Source organism: Ogataea angusta (genome assembly GCF_019207475.1).
Source record: "Ogataea angusta isolate 61-244 chromosome Unknown 61-244_NODE_5_length_850226_cov_91.758892, whole genome shotgun sequence".
NCBI lineage: Eukaryota > Fungi > Ascomycota > Pichiomycetes > Pichiales > Pichiaceae > Ogataea > Ogataea angusta.
Window position 1 is genome coordinate 149,870 of NW_025065219.1, and position 16,886 is coordinate 166,755.

The 16,886-nt window shown below is 47.6% G+C and overlaps 13 protein-coding genes across 13 annotated transcripts; 4 read left to right on the top strand and 9 right to left on the bottom strand.

The window, feature by feature from the left end:
• Positions 1 to 102: 102 nt before the first annotated feature.
• KL928_002602 (uncharacterized protein) lies at positions 103 to 1,434 on the top strand (the record flags this gene model as incomplete). The annotated part of the gene is made up of 1 exon (XM_043203097.1): positions 103 to 1,434. The coding sequence occupies one exon, from the start codon at positions 103 to 105 to the stop codon at positions 1,432 to 1,434; it is 1,332 nt and encodes a 443-aa protein (XP_043059756.1).
• Positions 1,435 to 1,523: 89 nt separating this feature from the next.
• On the bottom strand, positions 1,524 to 2,759 carry KL928_002603 (uncharacterized protein; the record flags this gene model as incomplete). The annotated part of the gene is made up of 2 exons (XM_043203098.1): positions 1,524 to 2,562; positions 2,647 to 2,759. 2 exons carry the CDS (start codon positions 2,757 to 2,759, stop codon positions 1,524 to 1,526), a joined length of 1,152 nt encoding a protein of 383 aa, XP_043059757.1.
• Positions 2,760 to 3,004: 245 nt separating this feature from the next.
• KL928_002604 (uncharacterized protein) lies at positions 3,005 to 3,447 on the bottom strand (the record flags this gene model as incomplete). The annotated part of the gene is made up of 2 exons (XM_043203099.1): positions 3,005 to 3,244; positions 3,424 to 3,447. 2 exons carry the CDS (start codon positions 3,445 to 3,447, stop codon positions 3,005 to 3,007), a joined length of 264 nt encoding a protein of 87 aa, XP_043059758.1.
• A 201-nt stretch (positions 3,448 to 3,648) lies between these two features.
• Positions 3,649 to 4,815, bottom strand: KL928_002605 (uncharacterized protein; the record flags this gene model as incomplete). Its single annotated transcript, XM_043203100.1, has 1 exon — positions 3,649 to 4,815. The coding sequence occupies one exon, from the start codon at positions 4,813 to 4,815 to the stop codon at positions 3,649 to 3,651; it is 1,167 nt and encodes a 388-aa protein (XP_043059759.1).
• Positions 4,816 to 4,922: 107 nt separating this feature from the next.
• Positions 4,923 to 5,660, bottom strand: KL928_002606 (uncharacterized protein; the record flags this gene model as incomplete). The annotated part of the gene is made up of 1 exon (XM_043203101.1): positions 4,923 to 5,660. One exon carries the CDS (start codon positions 5,658 to 5,660, stop codon positions 4,923 to 4,925), a length of 738 nt encoding a protein of 245 aa, XP_043059760.1.
• A 370-nt stretch (positions 5,661 to 6,030) lies between these two features.
• Positions 6,031 to 6,738, top strand: KL928_002607 (uncharacterized protein; the record flags this gene model as incomplete). Its single annotated transcript, XM_043203102.1, has 1 exon — positions 6,031 to 6,738. The coding sequence occupies one exon, from the start codon at positions 6,031 to 6,033 to the stop codon at positions 6,736 to 6,738; it is 708 nt and encodes a 235-aa protein (XP_043059761.1).
• Positions 6,739 to 6,951: 213 nt separating this feature from the next.
• KL928_002608 (uncharacterized protein) lies at positions 6,952 to 8,586 on the top strand (the record flags this gene model as incomplete). Its single annotated transcript, XM_043203103.1, has 1 exon — positions 6,952 to 8,586. One exon carries the CDS (start codon positions 6,952 to 6,954, stop codon positions 8,584 to 8,586), a length of 1,635 nt encoding a protein of 544 aa, XP_043059762.1.
• Positions 8,587 to 8,747: 161 nt separating this feature from the next.
• On the bottom strand, positions 8,748 to 9,023 carry KL928_002609 (uncharacterized protein; the record flags this gene model as incomplete). Its single annotated transcript, XM_043203104.1, has 1 exon — positions 8,748 to 9,023. One exon carries the CDS (start codon positions 9,021 to 9,023, stop codon positions 8,748 to 8,750), a length of 276 nt encoding a protein of 91 aa, XP_043059763.1.
• Positions 9,024 to 9,788: 765 nt separating this feature from the next.
• Positions 9,789 to 11,759, bottom strand: KL928_002610 (uncharacterized protein; the record flags this gene model as incomplete). The annotated part of the gene is made up of 1 exon (XM_043203106.1): positions 9,789 to 11,759. One exon carries the CDS (start codon positions 11,757 to 11,759, stop codon positions 9,789 to 9,791), a length of 1,971 nt encoding a protein of 656 aa, XP_043059764.1.
• A 342-nt stretch (positions 11,760 to 12,101) lies between these two features.
• KL928_002611 (uncharacterized protein) lies at positions 12,102 to 13,181 on the bottom strand (the record flags this gene model as incomplete). Its single annotated transcript, XM_043203107.1, has 1 exon — positions 12,102 to 13,181. The coding sequence occupies one exon, from the start codon at positions 13,179 to 13,181 to the stop codon at positions 12,102 to 12,104; it is 1,080 nt and encodes a 359-aa protein (XP_043059765.1).
• A 295-nt stretch (positions 13,182 to 13,476) lies between these two features.
• On the bottom strand, positions 13,477 to 14,775 carry KL928_002612 (uncharacterized protein; the record flags this gene model as incomplete). The annotated part of the gene is made up of 2 exons (XM_043203108.1): positions 13,477 to 14,645; positions 14,718 to 14,775. 2 exons carry the CDS (start codon positions 14,773 to 14,775, stop codon positions 13,477 to 13,479), a joined length of 1,227 nt encoding a protein of 408 aa, XP_043059766.1.
• A 214-nt stretch (positions 14,776 to 14,989) lies between these two features.
• KL928_002613 (uncharacterized protein) lies at positions 14,990 to 15,307 on the top strand (the record flags this gene model as incomplete). Its single annotated transcript, XM_043203109.1, has 1 exon — positions 14,990 to 15,307. One exon carries the CDS (start codon positions 14,990 to 14,992, stop codon positions 15,305 to 15,307), a length of 318 nt encoding a protein of 105 aa, XP_043059767.1.
• A 78-nt stretch (positions 15,308 to 15,385) lies between these two features.
• KL928_002614 (uncharacterized protein) lies at positions 15,386 to 16,435 on the bottom strand (the record flags this gene model as incomplete). The annotated part of the gene is made up of 1 exon (XM_043203110.1): positions 15,386 to 16,435. One exon carries the CDS (start codon positions 16,433 to 16,435, stop codon positions 15,386 to 15,388), a length of 1,050 nt encoding a protein of 349 aa, XP_043059768.1.
• Between the last annotated feature and the right edge of the window lie 451 nt (positions 16,436 to 16,886).

Sequence of the window (16,886 nt, forward strand, 5' to 3'; positions counted from 1 at the left end):
TTTGATTCCGTCGAGAGCCCATAAAAACATTCAGCTTACTTCAAGAGATCTGGGGGCCGGACTGACAAAAAATATATCAAAATTATTTATTATCTATTTATCATGCTCAAGATTGGACGACCACTTGGGCTTCGGCCCATGCGTGCCCTCAATCCATACATCATAGCTTATAGAGTACAAAGATATCAAAGTGTTCGCAGGTACTCGAGCACTGACAAGGAGTCCAACGACAGGCAGTTGACGAAGACGGAAGGCTCGCCACCAAAGCTTACTTTGGGTCAGAAGATCATGAAGGAAGTACAGCATTATTGGCATGGAACGAAGCTTCTAGGCTATGAAATCAAAGTCTCGTCAAAGCTGCTTATTAAAATGCTAGCAGGTTACGAATTGACCAGAAGAGAGACCAAACAATTGACTAGAACGACGACAGATATTCTCAGGCTGGTGCCTTTCTCTGTATTCATTCTGGTTCCTTTTGCAGAGCTTTTGCTGCCAGTGGCTCTCAAGCTGTTTCCTAACATGCTTCCTTCCACATACGAGTCGGAGAAGGACCGAAAACGAAAGACGTCCAACTTGGCCAATACCAGACAAAAGGCATCGGAGTTCATCCAGAAGACATTCCGTGAAAGTGGATTAATTCTGCCGACCAAAATAGATGAGGCTGATAAAGAGTTGTTCGTCAAGTTCTTCAAAACCATTCACAGAGGAGCCAAGCCTAGCCACGAGGAATTGATAAAAATAGCCAGATGTTTCAAGAATGACCAAGTTCTAGATAACCTTTCACGTCCGCAATTGGTGGCGATGTCAAGATATATGGGAATGTCTGCATATGGAACAGATGAGATCTTGAGATACCAAATTAGACACAAGCTGATGCAGATCATCAAAGACGACCGTGCCATAGACTATGAGGGTGTCGACAGTCTGACCGTTCCGGAGCTCAAAACTGCATGTGCCTCACGTGGAATCAAAACCATTGGAACGTCTCCAGCACGTTTGCGCGATGACTTGAGGATCTGGTTGGACCTTAGACTGAGACAGAAGATTCCATCATCTTTGCTTATTCTCTCTTCCACGTTCACATACGGAGAACATGCTGACGATTTCGAAAGCTATTACGACGCATTGTTGGCAGTTCTGTCCTCTATTCCGGATGAATTATACAATGTTGCTAAACTCGAAATGTTTCAAGATGATGACGCTCTGAAACTGAGTATCCTTAAAGAGCAAGACGAGTTGATCAAGGAGGAGAATTTACGAAGCAAGAATGTCAAGACTGGTTTGAAAGACGATATAAATTTGGATGAATTTGAGGAAAAGAGAGACGAGCCGGAACAACCGAAGAGACTGAAAGAATCAGAGACACCAGCATCGAAGGATAAGACAGAAGAAGAATCCAAAGAGAAGGAGAATATAAAAGAAACAAGCAAATGAATTACTAACCTTGTGCATGCTTGAGTCTTACACAAGTTATATAAATTCACATGTAAAGGCGCAAACCTGATAGTTCAAGTCTTATTAGTTCAGTCGAACAAGTCGTTGATGCTTGAAGGCATCTCAACAATTTGAGTAGAGTAGAACATCTCGATTTCTCTGAGCATCTCAGTGTCCTCTCTGGTGATCAGGTTGATGGCAACACCCTTTCTACCAAATCTACCACCTCTACCGATTCTGTGAATGTAGTTTTCTTTGTTGGATGGCAAGTCGTAGTTGATAACCAAGGAAACTTGCTGAACATCAATACCTCTGGCCAGCAAGTCGGTAGAAATCAAGATTCTGGAAGAACCGGTTCTGAACTCGTTCATGATGGTGTCTCTGTCTTGCTGACTCAAGTCGGAGTGGATAGCAGAGACGGTGAAGTTGTTCTCAGTCAATTGTTGGGTAAGAGTCTCGACCTTTCTTCTGGTGTTACAGAAGATAACGGCCTGGGTGACAGAGATGGAGTCGTACAAGTCACACAGACAGTCGAATTTGTATTGTTCCTCATCGACGTCGATGTAGAACTGCTTGATACCTTCCAGAGTCAACTCATCCTTCTTGACAAGGATTCTGACTGGGTTTCTCATGAACTTGGTGGTGACCTCCAGAACATCTTGAGGCATGGTAGCGGAAAGCAAGACAACCTGTGTAGTGGTTGGCAAGAAACGGAACACGTTGTAGATTTGCTCTTTGAAACCAGACGACAACATCTCATCAGCTTCATCCATGATAAACATCTTGATGGCGTCGGTCTTGAAGTAACCTCTCTCGATCATGTCGTAAACTCTACCTGGAGTACCCACAACGATTTGTGCACCGTTTCTAAGAGCCTCCATATCCTCTTGGACAGCCTTACCACCAATGGAAGCATGAACGGTCAGATCCAAGTGCATACCGATGGCCAAAACGACCTTTTGAATTTGCAAAGCCAATTCTCTGGTTGGAGCGAGAATCAAAGCTTGGGTCTTCTTCAACTTCTCGTCGATTCTTTGCAATGCGGAAATGGTGAAAGTGGCAGTCTTACCGGTACCAGATTGGGCCTGGGCAAGAACATCTCTTCCTTCAGTGATTGGCAAGATAGCTCTCTGTTGAATAGCAGAAGGCTGTTCGTAACCGTAAGCGAAAATACCTATAGGGTTAGAAAAAGCGAATAAGAACGGGATTTACTTACCTCTGATGATTTCTGGCTTGAGGTTCAGTTCGTCGAAGGTGTAGACGACATTGTCGTAGTTGGATTCGATCAAGTTGGAGTCAACTTCTTGGATATTTTCAGATGCCATATTGGACTATAATTTAATTGAAGGAGTAAATTTTTTCCAACTTTACGCACACCAGATCCATTTGCTGGAGGAAAAAATTTTCAAGCAGGGTAACAAGGATAAACTGGACTTTTGAGGCCCCCTTTCGCTAACGGATTCAGCTTTGGGAGCACAGTTACAGCCAATTTACACGACAGTTCACTTGTCGCTTCGTCATACAACATCCTTAATTTCCTATCTCTTTCTTATTAGTTTATACAGTCTGCTTAACGGGAGTAAGACCAGACGTTCTTGAGCAAACCATCTTGTTGAGCGAGTCTGTTCAAAGAGTCGTCAGCCTCGCCTCTTCCTCTGATGTATCCACACAAAGCGTAGGTGGTGTGAGAGCCTGGAATAGCTCTTCCCTCCTCATCAACGTTGGCAATGTTGATTTGGACAGAAGCGTGGTCCTTAGCCTTGATGATTCTGTTGGTGGCAGAGCACTTTCTTGGAATGTACAATTCAACCTATTATGTTAGAATTTGCGAAAGCGTGGGTGGACGTAACAGAACTGAAATATCGTGGTCTCAACTAAGCTCTTTTGCTTCTTCATTCCGCTATCTCAAAACCAGCCGGCACTTGGTGCTCCTAGCCTCATTTTATCAGCTTCTGTCTATACGTCTCCCCTGGTCCATTTGCCACTTACGAGTTCACCTTTGTCGTTTTCCATTTTGCTGGTGTATAGATATATTTCAAGGTTTAGTTTTCTCCAAAAATTTCAGCTCCAGCCAGACGAAAATCACACCGCACACTAGATGAAAAATCTCCAGGCAAGAAAAAACGTGTACGGTGTGCGGTGTGGTATTTCACAGTCACAATAGTTTTACGTAGCTCGCGAGTATTATCTATTATCTATATCAGAAGTGCATCTCTAGTCCAAAGCTAGTCCTACGTATTTATAAATGGCGTCCATCCAAACTGCAATGAAGGCAATGCCGCTGTAGACACCGAGCCTCACGAGAAGCGGTAGTTCGTAACGTGGTCTTAGCGCAGCACAATCGCTCGGTTTGTTGAGTTTGGTAGCCTGACTTGCAAACACTCGTGAATGTATCGGCTTCAGGATGTGCGTGAGCAGTGGCTTAGCAAGGGTCTTCCAGATCGCCAAAATCGAAACCCCGAGGGCCAGTCGTAGAGCGCTTTTCATGTATCCCAATTGCTCCAGAGAGTATTTACAGGAACCATGGTACTCCAGGTCTGCGGCTTCAAATGAGGAGTTGGCGAGCAACCAGAATCCTATATCGAGGCCCATCAGCACACCAATGAATGCGACACTGTCCTCGAAGCACGGACAGTGATCAATAGGAAGGGGGTGGAAGTATAGTAATGCGTAATACACTCCCACGGCGATAATCGGTGCCAGCACTGAATTGTTTGTCAGGAAAGAATCCCAGCTGGTTTTGGTAATCAGTCTCAGGATTACCGTCGATGTGCCTATTAGTATGCCCACCATGACGTCCACAATGCCATGCATGCCGCAGTAGATCCTTCCAAACACCATTGAGGCAAAATACAAAAACAGAGCTAGCATGAGCAGCATAGCTGTCGTCGCCTTATACGAGTCAAGGTTGGCTAGTATGTGGTATGAAAGCAGACTAAACACACCCGACGCGTTGGCTGAGTGGCTGGAGGGACACCCGTACTCCTGCGATGTATAGTGGCTCATAGTTTTGCGGACAAGAGGCGGACAACGTGGTCTCGGAAGACAGAGGTAGTCTTTGACTGCGCCTGTGAAGAAAATGCCTAGTCCTAGAACATAGACCAAATCACGATAGGAGAACCCAAACCACACGGGGAGCGGAAGACATAGCACGTAGAAAGTGTGGGACCCAAGGTTTGCCGAGTATGTGAAGTATATGTCCAGCCAGTCTGTATAGCATGATTTCTGTATTTTGGAGAGAAGAGGCGTTTCACGTTGGACGAGTCGTAAAAGCATCGATCTGAGTTTGAATTGGAGCGGGTTCATCCGAGCACGATAGTATGCTTCGGACTGGAGGCCTGCATCGTATTTGGAGGTGCTTGTAAGATCGTCTGTATGCATTTCAGAAAATACGAATCATTGCAAATATCGATAAACATTTTTGCACAACACACGTACGCTGTTCCTCGCCGTCTTATTATGCTTACGTAAATCTATTCGCTAGGGTATCACATTATTGTACAACAGGAATCGCTGCGAGACTCCTTGGAGATCTCCGAGCCGACAGCCGCGAGATTGTTGCTGTTGCTGGCAATTCTGAAGTGTCCTTTGCTGAACCGCTTCGAGTCTCTCGCAGCTTCTCTCGCAGCTGCCTGGTGCTGATTATAGACGACATTCACGCACGCATTGAACAGCTGATCAACATTGTACATCTGTTTCGCCGAGCATTCGACATGCGCAACAGCGCCGATCGATTTGGCCACATTGTACGCCTGCTCCGGATGCACCTCCTTTTTGGAAACATCAGCCTTCAAGCCCACAAGCACAATTGGGGTCTTGTCACAGAACCCAAGGATCTCGGGAGCCCACACCTCTGGAATGTTGAGCAACGAGTCCTTAGCGGCCAGCGAGTATGCTAGGATAATCAGATTCGAGTCCTGATAGCTCAATCTTCTCAGTCTTTCGTAGTCTTCCTGTCCTGCTGTGTCCCAAAGATCGACCGTCAGTATGTGCTGCTGTGAACTGTCCTGTAGAAAGGCTCTGTGATTCTCAAAGATGGTTGGCTCGTACTCTGATGGGAATGATCCCCGAATGTAGGATGACAATAGCGACGTCTTTCCGCATCCTGAGTCTCCGACAATGACTATTTTGAATTGCAGATTTGGGTCAGGAGTGGGCAGCTCGGACTGCTCAAGTAGTCTGTACTTTCCGCCCCGGGCTATGGGCTCCACAAAGAAAGGGTCCATGTTGTTTACGGAGTGTTTATCACTGTGAAGTTTGTGTTTATATGCTTCCAAATATAGATAAAGGTCGTGCACGGGTCTCAATCGGTCTCTGAGATTCGGTACAGCCGTGGAGAATAGAAAGCAGATGCACAGGGGCTAACCGTGAAATTGGCGACCTGGAGGCGTAGCCGCGCAGGAGGTTCTGTGCGACAGAGTATATGGTGATACGTCAGTAAGCAACCTCGTTCCAAAAACAAAATCGTATCATTTGCGCTGTATCTGTGTAAGGATGTCGAGTCGTGCTACTGGCACATCGAGGCAGTAATGTAAAAACACATTCAAACCAATAATAGCTCTGGGAGAATTCTTCGTTTGTTTGCAATAAGCCTTGATGTCTGCCTCTGTCTATAAACTACCCTCGATCCTGGAGTCTTTCACGCAGGTAGACAATAGCCAAACTCCGGCCAAGGAGATAAAGATAGTTGTCATTGGAGACTCGGGATGCGGTAAGACATCGCTCTTGATAAATTACAAAGATGGCAAGCCCGCAAATCACAAGGACTACATCCCAACAATTTTTGAGACATACAATTGTCTCATCTCAAATGGGTCCTCAACATTCAAGCTGTCTCTACACGATACTGCGGGACAAGAAGATTTCGAAGGACTTCGGACTCCTATCTACTCGGACGTCGATGTGGTGGTCGCATGCTACTCTGTGGACTCCCAGCCATCCCTCTCGAATATCATAGAAACATGGGTTCCCGAAGTGCAAAACTACCAGCCAGATGTTCCCATAATCCTTGTTGGAACAAAATGCGATCTGAAAAACCAGCTGAGTCACGACCAGCTTGTGACAGAGCAAGAGGAGCTCGAGATCAGCGCCCAGGTCGGACACACCGTGATGGGACATCTCCAAGCATCAGCCATCACAGGAGAGAACGTCAAAAAAGTGTTTGACGTGTGTGCCAGTGTAATGGCTGAGAAACTCTCAAACGTTGCCCCCGTCGCCGCACAGCCTGCCGCAAGCAAGCCTGCTGTCAACAAGTCGTCCAAATCCACATCCGAGGACAAGGGAGGCTGCTGCGTGATTGTCTGAATGTCAAGGGTCTACAAATTCGAAGAAGGGCGTGAGGACAGACAGTTTTTTACATCATTTGTAGAATGTGTATTCGTATGACGTCTCCTAATTGTACATTTTAACCGACTTGTCGTAATGAGCTCGTAATTACAGTCCCGCGGCCTGTAGTTGGCTACAATTATTCATGCACCGCCTTGGCCTGTTACGAAAATTTTTATATCCTAAACTTTTATGTCCTTTGCATTCAGTCGATCAGTACTGAAACGGATCCCTATGCCTTCCAAAATTGCCATGCCAGCTGTCTCGAACGGACCCCGTAAGATCAAAAGACACAGGGCCAAGAAACAGAACCCAGAGCCTACCACGCCGTTGGGAGTGCTACTGAATCATGAAATCCCAGAAATATGCAAAGAGCATAATTTGACCCTTGAGCAGGTATCCAACCCTCTGAACAAAGTCTTAAATAATACAGACTTGCGCGCGAAGTACAACAGAGTGGTTGAGTCTGTCAGAATTCTGAAATATTCATCCAACGGCGAAGGACTGGCCTTGCTACCACATCCAGAAATCCCAGATGGCAAGCAGATCGCAGTGGTTCCGTTTGCGATGCCAGAAGATATTGTCACAGTTCGTGTTTTCATGACCAAAGACACCCATGTGGATGCCGATCTGCTAAAAATTGAAAACCCTTCCCCTCTGAGAAAACAGGACCTTATCAGATGCCAGTATTTTGGAGCCTGCTCAGGGTGTCAGTACCAGCCGATTGAATATGACGACCAGCTCAACTTTAAACGCCAAACCATAATCAATGCCTATAGATACTTTGCGCCACGGCTGACGTCTATGGGAAGGTTGCCAGAGGTTGGGGCAACGGTTGCCAGTCCGCTCAAGTATGGCTACCGCACAAAGCTGACTCCTCACTACCAATTCAGCCGCCACCAGGACCCCTCAGTACGTCCCAACTTTGGATTTGGCTCTAAGGGCCGTCCATCTTGGAGAGATGTGCCAAAAAGAGATTACCCCGGTGAAGTGATGGACATCGAGGATTGCATAATAGGAACAGACATTGTCAGACAGGGTTTGAGAAATGAGCGCGCGCAGCTTGAAAAATTAGTAGAATCCGGACAGGTGAAACACAAGGGAGCAACAGTCTTGCTCAGAGAAGACACTAGACGCAACCGTGAGGAGCTGAAGGGGTCTACAGCAGAGGATGGAACGCTTTCCATTGTAGAACAAAATGGCATGTTCAAGACCTGTGTCACCGACAACAACGCCATCGTGAGTGAGTATGTGAATGGTTTGCGGTTTGACTTCGTGGCCAACGAGTTCTTCCAGAACAACAACTCCATCTTGCCAAAAGTCTTGGATTATGTCAAGTCGAACCTGGCCTTGGACGAGTCGGGCGATAATTACCTTGTGGACGCGTACTGTGGGTCCGGTCTGTTCAGTATCTCGTGTGCATCATCTGTTCGCAAATCGTTGGGCGTGGAAATCTCTGCTCACTCTATCAAATTCGCCAAGAGAAATGTGGAGCTGAATGATATACACAATTGCGAGTTCATTGAAGGAAAAGCGGAAAAGCTTTTTGAAAAGATCGACTTCCCTAAGGACAAGACGTCTGTGATTTTAGATCCTCCGCGAAAAGGGTGTGATGAGGTTTTCATGAAGCAGCTCGCAGAATTCTATCCGAAAAGGATTGTTTACGTTTCTTGCAATGTTCACTCGCAAGCCAGAGATGTGGAATATTTCCTCACGGAAACAGAAAAAGGCAAAGATTATAAAGTGGAGAGCATCATTGGATTCGACTTCTTTCCGCAGACGCATCACGTCGAAGGCGTCGCAGTTTTGAGCCGTGCTACGTATTAATACAGTATTAAGAGCGATGATAACAAAATTTGAAAAGTAGATTGAGAACAGTGTAGATACTCATCCGATAAACTCCCAAAGCTATCACAACAACGGAACTAATATACAGCTGAGAACCAGACACGCTGATTCAATAGCATACAGAAGAGATACAGTTTTTCCTAAGCCTGGGACTTAGTGTACTCGCTCTTCTCGAGCTCGTATCTCTTCTTGTCTGCCTCTGCCTTAGCCTCGTATGGAGCCTTTCCAGCTTCATCCAAAGCCTTCCACTTTTCACCAAGCAGCTTTCCAATCTGTCCGAACGCGATACCTGGGTTCTCTGCTCTCACGATATCTCTCTGCTCGTTAGCGAAGAACATGTAAGCCGAGAGGGACCTCTTTGGGGCATTTGGGTCCTTCTTCTTTCTAGCGGTCTTTTTGGTAGTAGCAGCAGCCATTATCTAATTGTTAGTTTTCCTGACTAGTAACACGGCACTTAGTTCCGCATATAAATAAACACAAATTCCTGCAGCCCCACGAACTCTGCTCCACCGCGTATCTGCCACTTGTAAATACGTGCCGTCCAGCAAATAGAGTTTTTTTCCCGGGGCAGCTTCTACAGGGTCAATAACCCGTAAAAGCGTAGCACAGCCATGAAATTGCAGAAGCTCAGCCGTCCCCTCAAGGCCACGAAACAGCGTATTGGAGGCAATACAACACACTCACGTGGTGGGGGAAACTCGCCTTTGCTCGCGGGACAGTGTTATTTTTCGAGTCAAGGGTCCTTCAACATCCTTGCTCCCTGCCCCCATCAGCACTACTTCCCCCAAGACAAGGCCAAATGTCCTGTGGCGGACTTGAAAACAGCAATCCAGTAAAGCGGAACGGTCAATTGGTCGTGGTGCGCGTGCACAGACATGTGTTTGCAGAAATGGCGTGCCATAATAATATTACTTACTATAATGTAGTGTCAATTCCCTTAGTATAGAGTAGACGCACTAATAAATTTGTTAGGAGGAAAAATATAGAGACACTCTATAGTAGGAGAAAGTGTATATAGTGAAAATTGCTTGCAAAAACTGTGAGCCGTGGCTCTTGGCAGAAAAAGGAAATGGTTACCCTATCTTTGCAGATCGCTCTGCAAGATAAACTTTGCATCTCTACACCAACTCTGTTACCATTTATATACACTCAGTCAGTGACCAATATGAGGTGTTTCATCATTAAAACCAGCCCTTGGTGTTGTTTCCGTAATCACCAGCTCCCGGATACTGGTACTGGTTTTGGTAATATGGGTAAGCCTGAGTGCTGGACACGCCGGCTCCGGCAGCAGCACCTGCCACACCACCAATCTGAGAACCAGCCAAGCCCGGAGCACCTGCTTGCGATCCTGGGGTTGGTGGCTGGTACTGGGCATACTGCTGTTGCATCAGCATGGCTGGATTAATCTGCTGTTGAGCACCTTGTGCTCCTGCAGTTGTCTTAGAACTCTCATCCTCGCCCCCGTTGGCAGCAGCCTGCTGGTGGCCGTACACCTTGTTCTGGAAAGTATTTCCAAAACTATTTTGCTGTGGAGGAACAGCCTGGGATGGAGATTGTTGGCCTTGGTAGTTCATGTAGAACTGGTTGGCAGCAGGATTAGGTTGAGAGTAAAATGGAAGATAGTAGTTGAAGTAAGGGTAGTAAGAGGCTGGCATTCCCATCATAGGGTTGCTTATTCCTGGAGCCACTGGGGAAGCAGCGGCAGCAGCTTGTGCTGGAGCTTGGGGCTGGGCCTGGACCTGGGACGAGTGCGGATTCATGGAGTTAGCCATCGAAGACTGTGCGTTGATCTCAGCAGGATTGGCACCAGCAAGAGCCTGCTGCTGTTGCAGGAGCTGTTGTTGCTGGTTGAATAGTTGCTGGTATTGCTGTTGATCGTACGACTGGCCGTTGGCTCCTGGAGAACGCAAGTAGCTGTTGAGGTCCGAAAGTCCGCCGTAGTAGTTGGATTGATCGTAGGCCTTTTGCTGCTGTTGCTGTGGTTGCTTCTGTGGCTGCTGTTGTGGTTGCTGTTGTGGTTGCTGGTAGTTATTGTAGGGACTGTTGTTTCTGTAGTTCTTGTTGTATTCGGACTGTGCGTTTTGAGCGCTCTGGGAAGGTTGAGGGGCTTGAGCTGGCTGAGCTGGTTGAACCTGCTGGGCTGGCTGGGCTGGCTGGGCTGGCTGGGCTGGTTGCTCCTTGACCTCCTCCTCTCTGTCGTTCAAAGTCATCGATCCGAAAGAAATGCCGTCTACCGAACCCACTTGCGTAGCCGAGGATGGAAGAACCACCGGAGCTCCTCGAATGGGTTTTTTGGTGTTTTTGAATGGAGGAGTTTCCTTAGAGATTTCGGGGGAAGCTTGTTTTTCTTCAACCACAGGCTCTGGTGCTGGGGCAGCAGGCTCCTCCTTCTTGGCCTCTGCAACCGGTCTCTTTGCAATTTTTGGCTTTGGCGCCACGGCAGCAGCCCAGCTCAAAGGCTTGGACTCGGAAGATGGAGCTGTCACGTGCTCTTTCTTCTTGACTGGCTCTTTGGTGGTCTCTTTCTTCACCACAGGCTTTTCGGCGGGCTTGGGCTCAGATGGCGCTTCCTCCTTCACAGGCACCTTGGCAGCCTTCGCAGGCTTCTGGGCTAGCGCACTGGCCCACGAAGAGCCTTGGGAAGGTAGAGAAGAGGCGGGCTGGTGAGCTGGAGCGGTGGCAGTTGCAGACGGAGCAGGCTGTTTTGACACTTTAGATGCGGCTGGTGTCGAGTCTTTCTGTTTATGCACTGGTCTTGGCTTCGAACTAACAAATCTGTTTTGCTGATGAGCCTTTTTACCTATCTGCACAGGAGCAGGAGCCGATGGCTCGTCGTGGTGCTCTTCAGTATGCTGAGACTTCTTTTTCTCGTCCCTTTTGACAACCTGGTCCCATTTTTGGATTTTCCCTGTCAGTATGCCTTCGGATATTTCAGTTATGTCGACATTTGCAATCTCTTCCTGAATTGTCACGAAATCTTGGAACGTCCAATCTGGGAAGAACTCTGTCAAAGTTTGGAATTTCTGTTTAAGTTCAAGCGAGAGCCCGCCGCCATTGGCTGTATTGCTATTCTTTTTGGAGCCGCCTCTGTACTTGGGGTTGTTGCCCCGTTTCGATGTGTGTTCCGATGTGGTGTCCTGCTGTTCCGACATGACTATATATGTTTACAAGTTGACTCGTGATGACTGGACCGAATGATGAAATTTGTAGTATGAAACAACCTTTATACGGTTAATAGAAAGCCCCTTTCTTGTTCCCAATAATTTCAATCACAAAGTCACTTCAAATAAATGGTAGTTGCCATCTTCTTTTTTGAAAAATTCGACGAAAACCTGGGATGTGTGGCGCACGACCAACCGTCGAATTGGAAAAACCGAGTCAGTCCCCCCGTCGTCTTTTCCATACCGTTGCGAGAAATAATAGAGAAACATCTCTACATCTGTTGTATCACATAATATTTGGCTTTGATTTAGTTACCTATTTAAATACCACCTTTAAAGCTGGTTTTTGGTGTGGAAGATCTCCAATGCCTCGGTGATACGGGCGGACATGGTCTTCTCTCCCTCTCTAACCCAAACTCTTGGGTCAAAGTATTTCTTGTTTGGCTTGTCGGCACCTTCTGGGTTTCCAACAGGGCTCATGATGTAATCCTTCTTCTTCAGGACGTAGTCTCTGATACCAGTCAAGTAAGCATATTGACAGTCGGTGTCAAGGTTCACCTTGACGACACCATTGGAGATGGCGGTGTCGAACTCATGCTGCGAAGATCCGGATCCACCGTGGAAGACAAGGAAGAGTGGCTTGTTGGTCTTGGAGCCAAGCTGCTTGGCAGCGTAAGCCTGGTGCTCTCCCAAAATCTCTGGTCTCAGGACAACGTTTCCTGGCTTGTAGACACCGTGCACGTTACCGAAGGCGGCAGCGATCGAGAAGTTTGGAGAGATTGGAGCCAATGCCTTGTGCACGGCAAAGACGGTCTCTGGCTTTGTGTAGAGCAACTCCTTGTCGGCGTTCTCGTTGTTGACACCGTCTTCCTCACCACCGGTGATACCGATCTCCATCTCGAGCCATTGACCCATCTTAGACATTCTGGTGAAGTACTTCACACAGGTAGCAATGTTCTCGTCGTCGGTCTCCTCCGACAGGTCGAGCATGTGGGAAGAGAACAGTGGCTCACCGTGGATCTTGTAGTACTCCTCGTCGGCATCGAGCATACCATCGAACCATGGCAAGAGCTTCTTGGCACAGTGGTCGGTGTGCAAGACAACTGGGATGCCGTATGTTGGAGCAATGGATCTGATGTAGTGAGCAGCAGCAATGGCACCGGCAATCGAAGCCTTCTGGCCGTCGTTCTTGACACCCTTACCAGCGAAGTAAGCGGCACCACCGTTGGAAGTTTGCAGGATGATTGGGGAGTTGTTATCTCTGGCAGCCTCCAGAGCAGCAACCGCGGTGGAGGAGGAAGTCACATTGATGGCTGGAATGGCGAAGCCCTTTTCCTGAGCGTACAGAAACAAGTTTCTGACGTCGTCACCAACGATCACACCGGTTTTTCTCTTCAAGAAGTCCAATCCCATTGTTTTATTAATTTATTTTAGTTACAAGTAATAAATAAGTTGCAATAGCTGTCTTTATATATAGTTTTCATGAGCTGGGGTTTTTTTGGGAAAATGCCTGACCAGAGCAAAAAACTCCGGGTCGCTGCCAAGCGCAGGGGAAGTTACACTTGCCATAAAAAAAAAAACCGGTCCACATGTTCGCGAACCTGCTGGGAATTTGCGTGCCGGCTCACACTACTTTGTAGACTATTTTACCGCCTCCCCGGAGCAAATGCTGTGTTGCGTAATATTCATCATGCCGCGAATCTCGTGATCAGCTGTTTACTCCGACAATCGTGCGTATGAGACTATGTGCAAGGATGAAGTGCACGTAGTCCTCGCTCTGAATCTCGGCTGCTGGCTTGTCGCTCTTGTTGATCAGTTTCTGTCCTAGGTTGCTGTATTGCACAGACTCTTGCCGGTCGTACACCATCGGATTTATCTCCTCAAGTTGCGCCTCCTCTGGTAAGTACACATTGCCGGAGTCCACAATAAACCCGAGCAATCTTGAATAATACCTCTGTGTCTGGATCAATTGTAGCACCAAGGCAGTTTTCTTCTTATAATTTTCTAGATGCAGCTTGCCCACGTCAACAACAACCCGGAGCCTGCTACCGTTTGCACCATCCTCGTCTGCGGCATCAAGCAGCTTGAAAAAATCGGAGTCTGCAATATCGTCCGCCATCTGCAGCACAAGAAATGTATCCTGGTTGCCGGTCGTCTCCACCTGTGCCACAGACCCGTTCTTGGTGATTGTGAGAAAACTGTGCGGGAAGCTGGACGCATACATTGCCTCCACGCCCTTGCCGATCTTGTAGTTGTCGCACTCCGTGATCTGGAATCCGCAGGGATACGACACCCCAGAAACCAGCTCCCTGTGAAGCTGGCTTTCGAGAAGGGACGAATCCACAAGTCCGAGACAGCACAAGTCCGAAAAATACTGTGGGGAAATTGTATTCGAGAGACTCACAGTCAACGGACAAAACTTGGCCAGTTCGTGCATCAAAGTTCGGTAGAGCGGCAATCCGTACATCACTTCCTTAGATTGTCTGACAGGACCGGGTCCCTGGTCATAGTCGGTGAAGTTGGCCCTCATGGCCAGCATCACAGACCCGGAGCAGTCCAGCTCCTCTGAGTATATGTCTTGCAATGTATCTGCGAGTTCAGTTGGGATCTTATTGCCTGACGGAACCAAAGCGTTGTATAACCGTTTTCCGCAGAGTTTTGAGATCCACTGGGCGCAGAACTTGGACTGAATCGGGCTCGTTATGGTTGATGGGCCGGCGATTATCAGCAGCTTGTGTTTTTCTGCCGTTGTGTCTGCATCCATTAGTTTATTTACCGACTCTCTGTATGTCAAGATCTTGTTTGCGAGCATATCGCTAATCGGGAAAAGGTAGTTTTGCACCACCTCAGGCTGGGCAACGGCTACAATTCCGTGTTCTGCATTGTTAGACGTGTTAGAGACTCACTTACCCCTAAGCATAAGCCCGGATGATGAGCTTGAAGGTGCACGGCTGCCGTTAGCACATGTGCCGTAGTCCCAACACGGGATGTTGTGAGGACCTGTCATTGAGAATGGTAGCTTGTGAATATGAGTAATTTAAAAAGTACATTTTTATACGAAAGAATATCAGAATCATGTACTGATGCTGCTGCACAGATACGACGGTGGAATGAAGTGGCCATGTACGATTCCCCCTTGTGCTCTTGCTGCGGCCTTGAATTTTAGGTTCTACTTCACAGCCAAATAATATTTTGCCAAAAAAATAATCAATTCTCCTCCAATGTCCCGAAAATTCACCTCTATCTTATCGCGCGTGGATAACAACGTCGAATTGATACTGCAAAAGTTCCATGACATAATAGAGCTCTCGTCTGTTCAGGAAAAATCGCAAGAAACGCACGCCATCGAGGCCCTACAAATCGAGTCGAACGCGGCGACTATAGTGCGGCTCACGGAGGAGTTGCTCGCCATTACACGACAGCTCAAAGAGGCATGGATACTGGGACAGGTGCCGGAGCCGGCCGAGTGGCAACAGGACGAGAAGCTTTTGCAGGCAAAAGTGAACCGTTTACTAGACATCGTTAGCACGGCAAAGTAAAGCTTAAAATATAAATATATCTTCATCATATTCATTCACCTATTCACACAATAAAAACATCATTTTACTCGTCATAAACTATTTGGAGGTGTCAAGAACGTATCTTCCAGCAATCTTTCCTTGCTCCATCAGCTCGAACACCTTTGGCAGCTCAGAAAGGCCAACAATCTTGATTGGAGCCTTAACCTTGCCTCTGACGAAGAAGTCAATCGACTCGGCAGTGTCCTGTCTGTTACCAACGTAGGAACCTCTGATCTGGATGGACTTGACAACGTGCTCGAACACAGGAGACTCGCAAACAGCACCGGCTGGCAATCCAACAAGAACAACCTTACCGAGAGTTCTCACGTACTGACAAGATTGAGAGATGGCAGCTGGAGACACGGAAACGTTGATCACACCGTGAGGACCGCCGTTGGTGGCCTTCTGGACGGCGGCAACAATGTCCTTTTCCTTGGTGAAGTCGATGAAGACCTCTCCGCCCAAGCTCTTGAAGAGCTTAGCCTTTTCGTCACCACCATCGATACCAAGGACTCTCAGGCCCATGGCGACAGCGTATTGAACGGCAAGAGATCCCAGTCCTCCACCGGCACCAGAGATAGCAACCCATTGGCCTGGGCTCAACTCGGCGGTCTTCAATGCCTTGTACACAGTGACACCGGCACAGAGAATTGGAGCAACTTCAGCCAGGTCGGTTCCCTTAGGAATCTTGGCAGCCTGGACAGCGTCAGCAGTGGCGTATTGTTGGAAAGAACCGTCGTGAGTGTAACCGGAAAGGTCGGCATCAGGACAGTTTGGCTCTGCACCTTGTTGACAGAACTCACAGCCCAAACAAGAACCGTTCAACCACTTAATACCAGCGTAGTCGCCGATCTCAAAGTTGGTAACGTTGCTACCCTTGGCAACAACAACACCAGCACCCTCGTGACCACCGACCAGTGGAAGCTTGGTGTCCAATGGCCAGTCACCTTTCCAAGCGTGGAGATCGGTGTGGCAAACACCGGAGTACTTAACGTTAACCAGGATTTCATTTGGCTTTGGTTGTGGAACAGGAATGTCCTTGTAGAGAAGAGGACCACCGTTGGTCTCGAAAACAACGGCCTTTTGAGTCTTTGGAATGGAAGTCATTTTTTAATTGATTGATTGATTGATAGATGGATGAGTAAATAGAGGGAAAAGTGTCTCGTATTTATAATCTTGTTGCAGCCTAATTAATGATGACGTCTTATTTTTCAGTCACTACGAGTTGCTTTACTCCGAGTGGGTGGATTTCAATGTCCGAAAAATTGCACGTAACAATTGGACCATACTCAGCCCAAAGTGGTGAGTGGGGCTGCCGGATGGCCGTGGCGGGGTAATTCGCACCCCATGACGGGGTGTTGTCCAATTGGATCCACCGGACGCCTCAACAGTTTATTCACACTACAGGGGGGAATGATCTACTCCGAGCTTCTACGACGAATTGGACGTGTGCGTTATGGCAACTCCGTCAGATGTCAATTGAGCTAAAAATATTGGCCATGAAGCAGCACACCACGACGGACGAATAAGGTGCGTGCGTGACAGTAGTGATCGGCCT